The following is a 15,518-nucleotide window of genomic DNA, read 5'->3' as shown; positions in this document are numbered from 1 at the left end:
ATCAGATAAATTTTGTGCGCAATGCATACAGACACACTCACTCCATAACAAAATATATTTTGCAGCTGCATATTCGATACTGCTTAAAAAAAACACAACTCGCTTATACCTCCCACTGGCAAAGTGCACAACTTTTCTCTTTTGTTAACCCATTTTTCCTGCTTTCGCGGTATATATTTACCCTATTACCGTTTAAGAGTCAGTTTAGGCGAAATCTGTTCAATATTCACCACACTGTTCCACCTTTCTAAAAAAGCAATGGTTGAATACATTGCTACAAATATTTCACCAGCAATCCCGTTGCCTTGGTAATTGCTGGGAATGATCCGAACCATGATTCAATTACTAGATGTTTTTTCTCCAATGATGACAAGGCTTTGACACTCCCAAATTTAAAAATCTGGCCGGGTTGCTTTTATGAAGTAAGGAAAACAGGGAATACGTAGTATATTAGTAGTGATAATGAATTTGTAAATGCCAACAGGTTTTGGGGGAAATAGTTAATTTTCTACTAAATATTTCGTGAATTGATAACGAATTATGTTGGTTTGGTTATTCTTTTAGAATTTGTTTGAAGAATGCCGTACGTTAGAATTTTATACAAAAATACTCTATCTCATAATTTGTATTAAAAACTCCCTATCTGAGCATAAGTTCAATACAGGAAGTTAATGAAAAGTATTCTGAGATAAGACGTTTTTCAAGGGAGTTTTTTATTACAAATCCTGAAACGGGAAATTTTTTAAAAATATTTTGATATAGGAGGATTTTGAACAGGCAGCCGACATGGGGTGATACTCTACTCAGCAGCCGCAGTGAACTGACAAAAAAATAAAAGAAAATGGCTTATTGTCTTAGAACTTTATATCGGCCTTGACTTTGATAGAATAGTTAAGCTTTTTTGCGTTCCTGCTACACAGGGAGTTTTCGGCTTTTTATTCTGAAATTTCGGAAAGATCTTTCGTGTTTAGTAGTAGTCGTAGTAATTTGTTTTATTAAACAGAATCTTTTTTACAAAGTTGATTACAATATAAAATTTTTTTATAACTAAACTTTGGCGCAGTGCCGTTAGTTTATAAGCACTTGTAGTAAGTTTTTCTGTACATTATATAATAAGATATTTCTTAAATATAAGTTTCCAAAAACCCTCATCTAAAGTTTGCTTCCTATATTTTAACGCTGATTTTCCGTACTGATTCAATGATATCCAGTTTTTACCATTTAGGTATTCATTAATCTCTTGGTGTGTTAATACACTTTTTTTAAAAAATAATAATCTATATTCCATAAGTACGGGACAACTACCTAGAAAGTGTAAAACGTTTTCTTCTTTTCCTGAGTTGCAAATTGGACAGCGATTATCTGGCTGCTCAAGATGAGGTTCATAATTTAGTTTCAATAGTTCTCCTCTTACGCGAAACAAATTGCTGATCGCATATATGCTAAATTCATCTCTAAAAAAAGTAAGGAAGGCTAAGTTCGGGTGTAACCGAACATTACATACTCAGCTGAGAGCTATGGATACAAAATAAGGGAAAATCACCATGTAGGAGAATGAACCTAGGATAACCCTGGAATGTGTTTGTACGGTATGGGTATCAAATGAAAGGTTTTAATGATTATTTTAAAAGGGAGTGGGCCTTAGTTCTATACGTGGACGTCTTCTTGAGATATCGTTATAAAGGTGGACCAGGGTTCATCCTAGAATGCGTTTGTACAATATGGGTATCAAACGAAAGGTGTTAATGAGTACATTAAAAGGGTGTGGGCCTTAGTTTTATAGGTGGACGTCTTTTCGAGATATCGCCATAAAGGTGGACCAGGGGTGACTCTAGAATTTGTTTGTACGATATGGGTATCAAATGAATGGTGTTAGTGAGTATTTTAAAAGGGATTGGGCCTTAGTTCTATAGGTGGACGCCTTTTCGAAATATCGCCATAAAGGTGGACCAGGGGTGACTCTAGAATTTGTTTTTACGATATGGGGATCAAATGAAAGGTGTTAATGAGTTTTTTAAAAGAGAGTGGGCCTTAGTTCTATAGGTGGACGCGTTTTCGAGATATCGTTATAAAGTTGGGCCAGGGGTTACTCTCAAATTAAAGGTATTAATGAGGGGTTTAAAATGGAGTGGCCCTTAGTTGTATATGTGAAGGCGTTTTCGAGATATCGACCAAAATGTGGACCAGGGTGACCCAGAACATCATCTGTCGGATACCGCTAATTTATTTATTTATATAATACCACGAACAGTATTCCTGCCAAGATTCCAAGGGCTTTTGATATAGCCCTGTAGAACTTTTTAATTTTCTTCTACTTAATATGGTAGATGTCACACCCATTTTACAATGTTATTTTCTAAAGTTATATTTTGCGTCAATAACACAATCCAATTACCATGTTTCATCCCTTTCTTCGTATTTGGTATAGAATTGTGGCATTTTCTCATTTTTCGTAATTTTCGATATCGAAAAAGTGGGCGTGGTCATAGTCGGATTTCGGCCATTTTTATACCAATACAAAGTGTGTTCAGATAAGTACGTGACCTGAGTTTAGTAAAGATATATCGATTTTTGCTCAAGTTATCGTATTAACGGCCGAGCGGAAGGACAGACGGTCGACTGTGTATAAAAACTGGGCATGGCTTCAAACCGATTTCGCCCCTTTTCACAGAAAACAGTTATCGTCCTAGAATCTAAGACCCTACCAAATTTCACAAGGATTGGTAAATTTTTGTTCGACTTATGGCATTAAAAGTATCCTAGACAAATTAAATGAAAAAGGGCGGAGCCACACCCATTTTGAAATTTTCTTTTATTTTTGTATTTTGTTGCACCATATCATTACTGGAGTTGAATGTTGACATAAGTTACTTATATACTGTAAAGATATTAATTTTTTTTGTTAAAATTTGACCTAAAATTTTTTTTTTAAGTGGGCGTGTTCGTCATCCGATTTTGATAATTTTTATTTAGCACACATATAGTAACAGCAGTAACGTGTCTGCCAAATTTCATCATGATATCTTCACAAACTGCGAAATTACAGCTTGCAAAACTTTTAAATTACCTTCTTTTAAAAGTGGGCGGTGCCACGCCCATTGTCCAAAATTTTACTAATTTTCTATTCTGCGTCATAATTTCAACTTACCTACCAAATTTCATCGCTTTATCGTATCTTTGGTAATCAATTATCGCACTTTTTCGGTTTTTCGAAAATTTCGATATCGAAAAAGTGGACGTGGTTATAGTCCGATATCGTTCATTTTAAGTAGCGATCTGAGATGAGTGCCAGGGAACCTACATACCAAATTTCATCAAGATACCTCAAAATTTACTCAAGTTAACGTTTTAACGGACGGACATGGCTCAATCAAATTTTTTTTCGATACTGATGATTTTGATGTATGGAAGTCTATATCTATCTCGATTCCTTTATATATGTACAACCAACCGTTATCCAATCAAAGTTAATATACTCTGTGAGCTATGCTCAACTGAGTATAATAATTAAGCTCACAAAGATTATGTTCGAGGACGGGGTTCTAATAAATGATAAAACTTTGTGGAGACATTGGCACCGCAATATATTAGCTAAAATAGATGCAGTGAAAAGGGATTATTTTCTGTTAAAAGCTTAAGCTAGCGAAGTAAGACGAACTTACCTCGTCCTCTTGTTTAGTATTCATGGAAGTGTTTCGGATAAATCATTAATTTAAAATATTCGGAACCCATTCGCTTGATACTACCTCACGAGGTCCGAATATTCGAAATAAGTACATACATAATATTCCAAATATAAAACGACTCCACAAATTCTTAAATGGATACGAATGTCCCGAACATGCGGAATGAATAAGTTAACATGCTCAATGCGTACATTTCGTTATGGCATCTACATTATTTACTAATTACATTTTTACGTGAATCGATTTACTAGTCGAGTTTTTGACGTTGAACAATGAATTTTGATTTGGGTTAGGTTTCGTATGTTCATAGGTTTACGAAAGTGCACGATTCCTTGGTGTTCGTACTTTTCATAAAATTACCTATGCTCAGCCACACTAATACATCATGACATAGTTACCAAATTCATCATAAAATAAAAAAAAAAATTTAAGGAATTGTGCAGTTCAGTACTTATCGGGTCGGTAAACTGGTTGCTTCCTATTTCTACTACTAATATTTTTAGAAAAATCACAAAGAAACAACACAGCTAACGGATGTCAATTCGATTTGGGAGCAAAGTGGCTGCAATTGTGAAAATATTTTTCTGCCGAGCAAACCTCTTGTGATTGAATCATGGATCCGATAAAACAGAGGCAACTTTATCTGCGTCTGTCTGAGAGAGGCTGACGCTGAGAGAGATATAGCATAATAAGTAAAAGAGTCCGTATAAATAAATATGATTAGGACGATATGTTCCTGATCCAAAGTTTTAAAAAAATTATGACCGGAATTCTACTTGTTTAGGTTTGAATTCTTCAAGTATACTTTGGTGCGATCGTTACTATGCCTATATGGTAAAAGTTATAGACATAGTTCAGGCGCTTTTAAGCTTTTGGTATCGTTGCGAATGTACGCGGGAACTAGATACTCGTCCCACCTTTTACTTCCTTAAGATGATTAGGATTGCCAATGCCTCGACTGCCAAGTATAAAGTTGGTGTTGCTTCTTTTGACACAATCACCTGCCGTCGAAAGTGGAATCAATTAGTTTTTTATGCATTCAACAGCGCCATTTGCAAGCCAAGAGCTGTGACGACCTATAGTTTTTATAAATATACTAGCCATTACCCGGCGGTTCAGAAAAACTAGCTTGAGAAATCAGTTCATTTGCGAAAATTTTTTTTTGTATAATTAAACTCAAGATCGATACCCACTTCTTCTTCTTTCTACACTTTTTCTCTTTATAACTTTTCCTTATTGCATAGTTATAGTCTCTCTCTTTTTTCCTCTTTTCTTATCTCCCTGCTCCCTCTCCACTTACTCCTCCTCCGCCCACTCCTCTACCTCTTCAAATACCTTTTATAAATTCATCCCTCCCTTATTTTCCATTGTATATATCCCTCCCAGTCTCAATCTCTCTCCTTCTGACCTTCGCCGCTACTCTCTCAGATCCTCGCATGTTCATCCCTGTTTCTGTTCCCCCTTCCTCACCCTCTGCATTTCTTTTTCCCAATCCCTGGCCCGCCATAACCTTCTGCCTTTCTTTAACTCTCTCCCCATCTGAGCACCTGTTCTTCTCCCGTGCTTGTTCACATTTCTGTCCCTCCACCTCCCCGTATCCCTACCCCCATCGTCTTCCTTTTGCCACCTTTCTCTCTGTTCCTGTTCTGCACAATTCAGCTGATCCGTCTTACACCATTCTCGCTTTATATGGGAAAAACTGTATTTCTTATCACCCGTCATATTTTCACTGCGGTCAATGCTGAGGCTTAGAAGAACTAGACACCACAATTTCAGACATTATCACTTGTATTTAAGTTGACAGTGGCCTGGGCAAAACTGAATAAGGAATTATTTTGAACTGACTAATCCGATTAGGCAGCTCATGCGTGTAATGAATGGCTACTGTCAAATAAGGAGATACGAAAATTATTTAATTAAAACTTTTTAGGGTTAATGACTTCATATTAAGCTAATTTCCTTTTTAAACCACACAAATTTTTGATTTTCCTCAATTTCGAACCCTTTCATTGAGTAATACCCCAAAATACAGGCAAACTTCGCCTAACGGACACCTCCGTTGGATGGGTATTTTTCCTGGTCCAAGTTTTGTGTATATAGTTCCTCCTAAACAACTAAAGGAACAATAACTTGGCGTGATATGCCTGTAAGAAAATGTGGGTGTACTTTTCTTCCAGTTTTCATCACGCATTTTCAGATTTTTCTAAGTCTCTACATGTTTTATGTAGACCCCGAATAGCGTCTTCAAAACAAGAGCATTTTTTCTTAGAAGATTGTGTTGGCACAAATGTAACCCATGGCATGAAAAGCCACTGCCGGTGGGCGACTTGGGTTAGAAATCCGTGTTCTTATGTATTTTGACGTCACTTTGAAGCACGCAACTACCATACCACGGTGACCGCTCGAAAAAAATGACTCTTCAATAAGGGTTGAGATTTTTCTTATGCCAACATTTAGCTCTGTTTGGTTTTTTTTTGCATGTACATATCTACAAATCGTTGAAGAATCACAAAATGATGCTGGACGTTCGCCCAACCAAGGTTCCACTTTATTTGCATTTGACAACAAATTTGTCTATTTTATATTCCTTTTATATTCCAAATTCCATCACAATAAATTTCACTTGGTTTCTAGTATTTGAGCCACTTTCAAGCTTTTTAATATTTGCGTATTAGCAAAGTAATGTCTTTACAGTGCTAAAATATATGTTTATGTTGCCATAGGGAGAGATAAATGTAAAACCAACAGAGTGCATACAATTTTTACAAACTCGAAAGCATACACACCAAGTAAAAAAAATATTTTATTTAATCTAAAAATCCAACGTAGCAAAGTTGTCGATGTTACGCCCCCAGAGAATGAACGTAGTTGAGTCAGTGGCAGGCAAGGAAGAGATGGGGGAGACAGAAAAAGTATGAGAAAAGGGAACTAGGAACTGATAATAAGAAATAGGAAGCAAAATAGATGGAAGAGAGGTGAGAATGGGAAAGGGAGTGGCAGTGGTGGTAAAATAGTGAGAGAGAGGGAAGGAACTGGAAGTGGACAAGAAGAAAGACTGAACGGAAGGAAGTGATGAAGAGGGGAAAAATGATAATTTTTCTTCAATATAACGTTATCTACACAGAAAAATAAACAATAAGGAATGAACATATAAAAAATGTGATTCCAATAACTTTTATTGTAAATTTTCCATGTAAACAATGTAAAATCTGCAAAATGTATTCGCGATATTTTAAGTTAACTTAATAATCTACAAGCAATTCAAAAGATGCTCTATTTGTCGTATGTGCTATATTTTAAACAAATTTTATGCTGGAAACCATGGAAACAACAGAAAAACTCCTCTGAACTGCCTAATAGTTATTGCCTCTTTACCTCTAGTTATACAAGCTACGTACACTGAAAGAAATGGTGCTAGTAAAATTACAAATCGGTTCTGTTGTACTTGATTTAACGGAGATTCGGTGAGATTGATCAAAATACGGTTAATTCGACCGAGTTCTTTGTCAAACGAACAAATTAGTTTTGTCATTTCAACAGAAGAGAAATTGTCGCTCTTAAGTTAACAAAATTCTGTAAAATTGACAGATTCCTGGTCAATCTAACTGATTTTTCTGTTAACACTGATCTCACTGGTCATTACAACAGCGATCAACAGTCAATACATAAACAAATTCAAAAAGAATTTTACGCTCACTGCGCTCTCTACTTTGTACTTATGACGATGGTGCCACTTGTTTAAAAAAAAAAAAACCAAAATAAGAAAACCACCAAATCGAATAAAAACACAAAATGGGAAAACAACAAAAAAAATAATTTTTCAGTTATCAATACAAGACGAAAAACCCTTTTTTGAATTTACTGTGCAAAAAATTGTGAGATACCGGGACACCTTTTTATCGGGTACAATTTTGCAACTTCTCCTCCAAGCGAAATGCAAAATTGCGCCCTCTTGTTGCAAAAGTTTTGTTTGAACGAACAGGATTTTACCAAAGTTAGTAACATTTTGTTTAAGTTTTTACGAATTTTCACTCACGCGAAAGAATTTAATAAGATAATAAAAAACATTCTTTTTTAATGTTGATGTTTCCGACAACATAAAAGTTTGAGAAAATTAAACTTGCCGAATTACATGTTAAGTTACTCCAGTGGTGAATTACCTTCTAGCGATTTGATTCTTTACTTTTCTATAACTTATGTTATGTCAAACTTTTATACAAGTTTTGTTCGAAACAATCAAGTGTGGCAACTACATGCGAGAGAAGGAATTAAGAATGAACTGAGCTGCAACCGAAAGAATTGAGAATCAGTTTTGTGACTACTATTTTCATTTCTATTTGCATAGCGAAGTTCAAAACTATAAATTAAATAAATTATAAAATATAAAATTTGGTGAAAGTGCGTTTAATAAAACAAAATAATAAAGTGTATAATGTTTAATGTGTGCTCGGTTAGTAAGTGCCACCGTGGTGTGATGGTAGCGTGCTCCGCCTGCCACACCGTGTGCTCTGGGTTCGCACCTCGGGCAAAGCAACATCAAAATTTTAGAAATAAGGTTTTTCAATTAAACGAAAATTTTTCTAAGCGGGGTCGCCCCTCGGCAGTGTTTGACAAGCGCTCCGAGTGTATTTCTGCCATGAAAAGCTCTCAGTGAAAACTCATCTGTCTTGCAGATGCCGTTCGGAGTCGGCATAAAACATGTAGGTCCCGTCCGGCCAATTTGTAGGGAAAATCAAGAGGAGCTCGACGCAAATTGGAAGAGAAGCTCGGTCTTAGATATCTTCGGAGGTTATCGCGCCTTACATTTTTAAATTTTTTTTTTTAGTAAGTGCGTACATATGTATGTATATGTAGCAAGCATACGTATTTATGTATTCACATATTTACGTATGTATGTATATGGCAACATAGGTACTGTCGTACAAAGCTGTCGCAACAACTTTTTTTGGTTCATTGGACTACTAAAACGGTCAATACGAATCAACGATTTGTGAGCAGTTGATTCAACATCTTATTGCGATGGATAAAAATTGACAGAAATTTCGGTTGAATTGACCCGTATTTCGGTTGATTTTACTAGTCTTATTCTTTCAGTGTAGACCACAAATATTATAAGCCGGATTGTATGCGAATTAGTTTTTATCAGATCAGTGCTATTTGATTTGAGATTTAAAGGGTTAGCGATGACCGTTGACCTCAGAGAACTGCTTTTGGTCCTTTAAGACATTGTGAAGCTTTATTGCGGACCACGCAGGTACTGTTTTCAGATCATTATGAACCGTTTAGAGATCATTTCGGAATGATTCCCGGATTTTTTCTTGGTGATAATTTCTGGGGTATTTCCGGATCACTTCGGTATTGTTTTCGTGATCATATTTTTCGGCATTGTTTTCTGTCTTATTTCAATCGATTTGAAGCCGGATTTTTCATATGTTGGGTTCATGACAGATTTTTCAATGCTGGAACATATTACTTCAGGTAGCTATATCTACAAGTAAATCAGCCTGGGGAGCGCTAAATAACAGGAGTGTCGAATTAAATAATTCTACAATCCCACTCTGCGAGATTTGAATGTCATCAATCATATAATTTAGAAGTTCATGGTTCTTCTATTCCTCAAATCCGACACAATAGCCACCTATTTTTTCCATGTCTTGCTCATGTTGCCTGATTTCAACCTTTGTATCGGCCAGGACATAAACCACGAAAATGATTCTTACGCGGTAGTTCCAAAGCCCAACGTGGGTACATTGGATTCGAAAACATATTTAGACACTTACGGGGTTGTGTCTAGTGTCCTACAGCAGGACTCCTTGAGCTGAAGAAGAAGCCCAATTCATGACTATTCGGCTGTACCGAAGAATCACTTCTTCTATGTACCACTAGAAGCGGCTAATTCCCAAAGATGAGAGAGGTAAGAAGAAAAGCATATTGGAAGCCAATGATTTGGTGTGAAACACATTTTTCACGTTTTAAAAGCTCGTCACATCAACAGTTTGTTTCCACTGTCTTAAAGTTACTGAAAGTAAGCGTAAAACGGCCAGCAGAAATCGGAGCGTACGACGTCTAAGAAAAAACCTAACTCCACGCCTAGCACAGTGTATATCAAATGTTTTGGAGTAAGACTAAACCGCAATGGGCATTTGAGTGAATGTGAGAAATCGAAAACCGGTATGAAGACTAAAGAAGGTAAGAAGTATGCAAAATAATTTGCAATAGACACCCCTTACTAAATATATTTTAATATAAGGTATATTTTGATCTCTCCTAAATACGCAGAATTTGACAGACTCGGAAGCAGACAATGTGCCAATTCACAGTCCAAGACAATAGATTTGTATGACTGAAAAAACGGCCATATTGGGCCATATGCATAAAAGTAATAAAGTATATTTTTGGTAGTAATCACTAGAATATTATATTGAAATTTCAACTGATTGCTTTGAAAAAAACGTTTACTAATTTTATGCATATAGTCTATGATTTAGAATTCTACTACCTAGAAATGTATGCAGTACATGTGGAAGGTTTGCCTTATGCATGATGATCGTCTGTTCTCTTTATGTTTAAACTGATTATCATGAAACATTTAATGTCTTGCTCTCAGAGTTAAAACTTAGTAACTCCGCTTTTGTTCATCGTGGCATTGGATGGAATTATGAGGCATGCGACAAACGGCAGGCTTGGAATACAGTGGACACCTTTCGAGCAGTTAGAAAACTTAGAGTATGCAGACGATGTCTGTCTGCTAAGTCACAGAGGCACAGACCTACAATATAATTTAGAAGCCGTGGACAGATACGTCAAAAGGGCCGGGCTAAGTATCAATACCGACAAAACAAAAGTCATAAAATGCGGTTATAATGTTTCAGCAAGACCAACAATGTTTACTGTCGATGGAAACGAAATTGAATGTGTAGAATCCGCAGTTTACCTCGGCATTATTATCGCAAATAGAAGCGGTGCGGACGAGGATGTAACGTCATCCCCCATAAATAAAGCAAGAGCGGCTTTCGGCCAACTGACAGAAGTATGGAGGTCCAGTCACATATCATTGAAAACTAAGCTGCAAGTTTTTAATTCAAATGTTAAATCAGTGCTCTTTTATGCTTGTGAGGCGTGGAAAAGTTCAAGCATAATTGAGAAGCGCCTGCAAGTTTTTATTAATAAATGCCTACGCCGAATCCTGAAAATTCGATGGCCCGAAAAAATAACAAACGACGAATTATGGCTAAGGACAGGCCAAACAAAATCAGCCACAGAAATTGCAAAACGCAAGTGGTCGTGGGTTGGACACTCGATTAGGAAGCCTACAGACAATATAGCAAGGCAAGCATTGCGGTGGAACCCCCAGTGAAGCAGAAACCCCGGGGCGCCAGCGAAAACCTGGCGTAGAACTGTCGATAAAGAATTGGAAGATGCAGGTTATGCGTGGAATGATGTCACGAGAATAGCACCAAATAGAATAAGATTCAAATCCGTTGCCGAGGCCCTATGCTCCAACAGGAGTTCAGGAAGGAAAGAGAGAAAGAGAGGACTTAGTTGACTGTCATCGATCAAGTGAGTTATATGGGTAATTTCTCAATTGATTTTTGAGAATGTTACTACGTCATGCCAGTCATGAGAGTTCAAGCTTACATAGCTAACTAAATATTTTCGAGTATGTGCTTAAATCCACGGCCTGTTCTTTGCACATGTGGGCAGCAGGAAATCAAATAAAAACCTACCAATTATACTTTCGAAAATGGTCGAAATCCTTAACCCATGCCAACAACATGTAATCGTCACGGTTCAAAAAAGCTTCAAAAGATTAATTATAATTCCTTCACATATATTCATAGAATAGACACTGCCCGCTTAATAATAAAAATAAACATTCAGTTAATCATTCTTTGTATTTCAATTTATAAAACAAAGCAAAACGAGTTCATAAACTGATCTTGCCAACAACAAAGCATAGCTTTGGTACAAGCAAACATACAAAAGTATGTGCTGTTGAAATTATAAAAAAACAAGTAAGGAAGGCTAAGTTCGGGTGTAACCGAACATTGCATACTCAGTTGAGAGCTATGGAGACAAAATAAGGGAAAATCACCATTTAGCAAAATGAACCTAGGGTAACCCTGGAATGTGTTTGTATGACATGTGTATCAAATGGAAGGTATTAAAGGTATTTTAAGAGGGAGTGGGGCATAGTTCTATAGGTGGACGCCATTTAGGGATATCGCCATAAAGGTCGACCATGGCTGACTCTAGAATTTGTTTGTACGATATGGGTATCAAATGAAAGGAGTTAATGAGTATTTTAAAAGGGTGTGGGCCTTAGTTCTATAGGTGGACGCCTTTTCGATATATCGCCATAAAGGTGGACCAGGGGTGACTCTAGAATGCGTTTGTACAATATGGGTATCAAACGAAAGGTCTTAATGATTATTTTAAAAGGGAGTGGGCCTTACTTCTATGGGTGGACGCCTTTTCGAGATATCGCCATAAAGGCCGGCCAGGGTGACCTTACGATATGGATATCAAATGAAAGGTGTTAATAAGTATTTTAAAAGGGAGTGGGCCTTAGTTCTATAGGCGGACGCCTTTTCGAGATATCCTCATAAAGGTGGACCAGGGGTGTCTCTAGAATTTGTTGGTACAATATGGGTATCAAATGAAGGGTTTTAATGACTATTTTAAAAGGGCGTGGGCCTTAGTTCTACAGGTGGACGCCTTTTCGGAATATCGCCATAAAGGTGGACCAGGGGTGTCTCTAGAATTTGTTTGTACGGCATGGGTATCAAATCAAAGGTGTTAATGAGTATTTTAAAAGGGGGTGGGCCTATGTTCTATAGGCGGACGCCTTTTCGAGATATCGTCATAAAGGTGGACCAGGGGTGTCTCTAGAATTTGTTGGTACAATATGGGTATCAAATTAAAAGTATTAATGAGGGTTTTAAAAAGGAGTGGTGGTAATTGTATAAGTGAAGGCGTTTTCGAGATATCGACCAAAATTTGGACCAGGGAGACCCAGAACATCATCTGTCGGGTACCGCTAATTTATTTACATAAGTAATACCACGAACAGTATTCCTGCCAATATTCCAAGGGCTCTTGATTTCGCCCTGCAGAACTTTTCATTTTCTTCTACTTAATGTGGTAGGTGTCACATCCATTTTACAAAGTTTTTTTCTAAAGTTATATTTTGTGTCAATAAAACAATCCAATTACCTTACCATGTTTCATCCCTTTTTTCGTATTTGGTACAGAATTATGGCATTCTTTTAATTTTTCGTCATTTTCGATATCGAAAAAGTGGGTGTGGTCATAGTCGGATTTCGGCCATTTTTTTACCAATACAAAGTGAGTTCAGATAAGTACGTGAACTGAGTTTGGTAAAGATATATCGATTTTTGCTCAAGTTATCGTGTTAACGGCTGAGCGGAAGGACAGTCGGTCGACTGTGTATAAAAACTGAGCGTGGTTTCAACCGATTTCGCCCTTTTTCACAGAAAACAGTTATCGTCCTAGAATCTAAGCCCCTACCAAATTTCAAAAGGATTGGTAAATTTTTATTAGACTTATGGCATTAAAAGTATCCTAGACAAATTAAATGAAAAAGGGCGTGGCCACGCCCATTTTGAGATTTTCTTTTATTTTTGTATTTTGCTGCACCATTGTCATTACTTGAGTTGAATGTTGACATAATTTACTTATATACTGTAAAGATAATAACTTTTTTTTTAATTTGACTTTAAAAAATTTTTTTTTAAAAGTGGGCATGGTCGTTCTCCGATTTTGCTAATTTTTGTTAAACATAGATATAGTAATAGGAGTAACGTTCCTGCCAAATTTCATCATGATATCTTTAGCGACTGCCAAATTACAGCTTGCAAACTTCTAAATTACTTTCTTTTAAAAGTGGGCGGTGCGACGCCCATTGTCCAAAATTTTACAAATTTTGTATTTTGCGTCATAAGTTCAACTCACATAACAAGTTTCGTCGCTTTATCCGTCTTTGGTAATTAATTATCGAACTTTTTCGATTTTTCGAAATTTTCGATATCGAAAAAGTGGGCGTGGTTATAGCCCGATATCGTTCATTTTAAATAGCGATCTGAGATGAGTGCCCAGGAACGTGCATACCAAATTTCATCAAGGTACCCCAAAATTTACTCAAGTTATCGTGTTAACGGGCAGACGGACGGACGGACGGACGGACATGGCTCAATCAAATTTTTTTTCGATACTGATGATTTTGATATATGGAAGTCTATATCTATCTCATTCCTTTATACCTGTACAAGCAACCATTTTCCAATCAAAGTTAATATACTCTGTGAGCTCTGCTCAACTGAGTATAATGAGAGGAAGAAAATTAGGAAAATTTGCAAAACAACAAAGGCATGACTTAGCCTAAATTTGTCTGTAACAGTTCAACCATCGCAGAAGTGGGGGTCAAGTCCCAATCGCAGGAGAAAAGGCTTTTGGAGCAATTTACAAGGTGCTGCCTCGTCCGTTCTGATGTCACGTTGTTCCAAGGGTTCAAAGGATTTTCTAAGTTTATCGTTGTGAAAGAGATTGAGAAGTAAATTTACTACAGGAAATTTATACTTTTTTCGTTGTAGAAGTTTACAAATCATCATTCTTATTTACATTATGTGATTTTAAGCATTTGTACAAATAGCAGAAACTCCATGAGCGCAAAAATAATGTAGCCCACAATTTTGCAAACTACGGCTCTGAAGAAAAATGCTTCATTTAATTTTGAACCTTTAATATAAAAAAAAGCCAACTGAATCACAGTTCTTTAGGAAAGCAAAGAATCGTTTTAACCTTTTTAATTGCTTATTCCATAAGGAAAATTTTTCTTTACTGACCGGAACAATAACGACTGACGCTTACAACATTTTTCGAGCTGAACCTTCAATAGATGGCGCTAGTACAACTGGGTATAAATATTAAACCCACAAATATGAATCGTACTCACTTGCTCATAACTCTACACTTACGTGCATTTTAATGCAATTTCACGCTCGTTGATAGCAATCTTGGTGGTCTGTAAAAATTCCATTAGATGAGGTGGCAAATCCTTAAAGCACTCATCGACCATATGTTGTGTATCACCACATTTACTAGCATTGCCAGCTGTAGAGCCATTATTGGTTAATGCAGCTGTCAACCATGATTCTGTGTCGTTTTGCGAATTCACTAAGGAAATATGTAAGAGCAGCAAAAGGCTAAGAACAAATACTCCGAAACAGGCGTTGAGTGACATTTTAATGCGATTTTTAAATTTTATTCAAGCAAAGTGGTTTTTGTTTTGGCTTTTATTTGTGATTTTTCTCACAATTTCTTTTGTATACAATTTTTATTTTGTATACATTTTTTCTGCACTTTTTTTGTTATTTTTTTCTATGCAGTGTCTCACGAATTAATAAGCACTTATCATTGTTAGCACAACGCGTGTATCCTTGCTTTTATTTATGCGTCAATACGGTGCCGCCTGCTAACGGTAACTGTTGATTTATCAAATGTGTTGCGCTTTTTATAAACAATTTTGTCGGCAGTAATTTAACATTTAGGTACGATATTATCAACAGTTGACTTTAGTGAAAAGCTCCGAATGCCGGTTGTGCTTTGGCGCATGCGCAGATCCGTTGCATGCACGTGTTTTTGTATCCTTTCTCCTACCTCTTGTTATCTTCATTCATTCATTTTTTTATTAGTAAAATGTAAAGAAGATGATAAATGAATTGTTCCGCGGTCGCGGGAAACCGATCTGCGTTTGCTTGTTCTGCTGTGCTTGCGTTATTAAAGCCAACAATTAAGGTTTGTATAGCATCG

At 36.6% G+C, this 15,518-nt stretch overlaps 1 protein-coding gene across 1 annotated transcript in view; it reads right to left on the bottom strand.

Annotated features, from left to right (window-relative positions):
* Window positions 1-15,168, bottom strand: part of LOC137237530 (uncharacterized) — a 36,334-nt gene extending 21,166 nt beyond the window's left edge. Inside the window, exon 1 of the mRNA XM_067761266.1 lies at window positions 14,684-15,168. Within this exon, the coding sequence (XP_067617367.1) occupies window positions 14,684-14,949 (266 nt within the window). The 5' untranslated portion in view covers window positions 14,950-15,168. The remainder of the gene's footprint in view (window positions 1-14,683) is intronic.
* Window positions 15,169-15,518: the final 350 nt, after the last annotated feature.

Source organism: Eurosta solidaginis, chromosome 1, assembly GCF_040869045.1.
Source record: "Eurosta solidaginis isolate ZX-2024a chromosome 1, ASM4086904v1, whole genome shotgun sequence".
Classification (NCBI taxonomy): domain Eukaryota; kingdom Metazoa; phylum Arthropoda; class Insecta; order Diptera; family Tephritidae; genus Eurosta; species Eurosta solidaginis.
The sequence above is the reverse complement of the archived record's forward strand: the minus strand, read 5'-3'. Positions and strand labels throughout refer to the sequence as shown.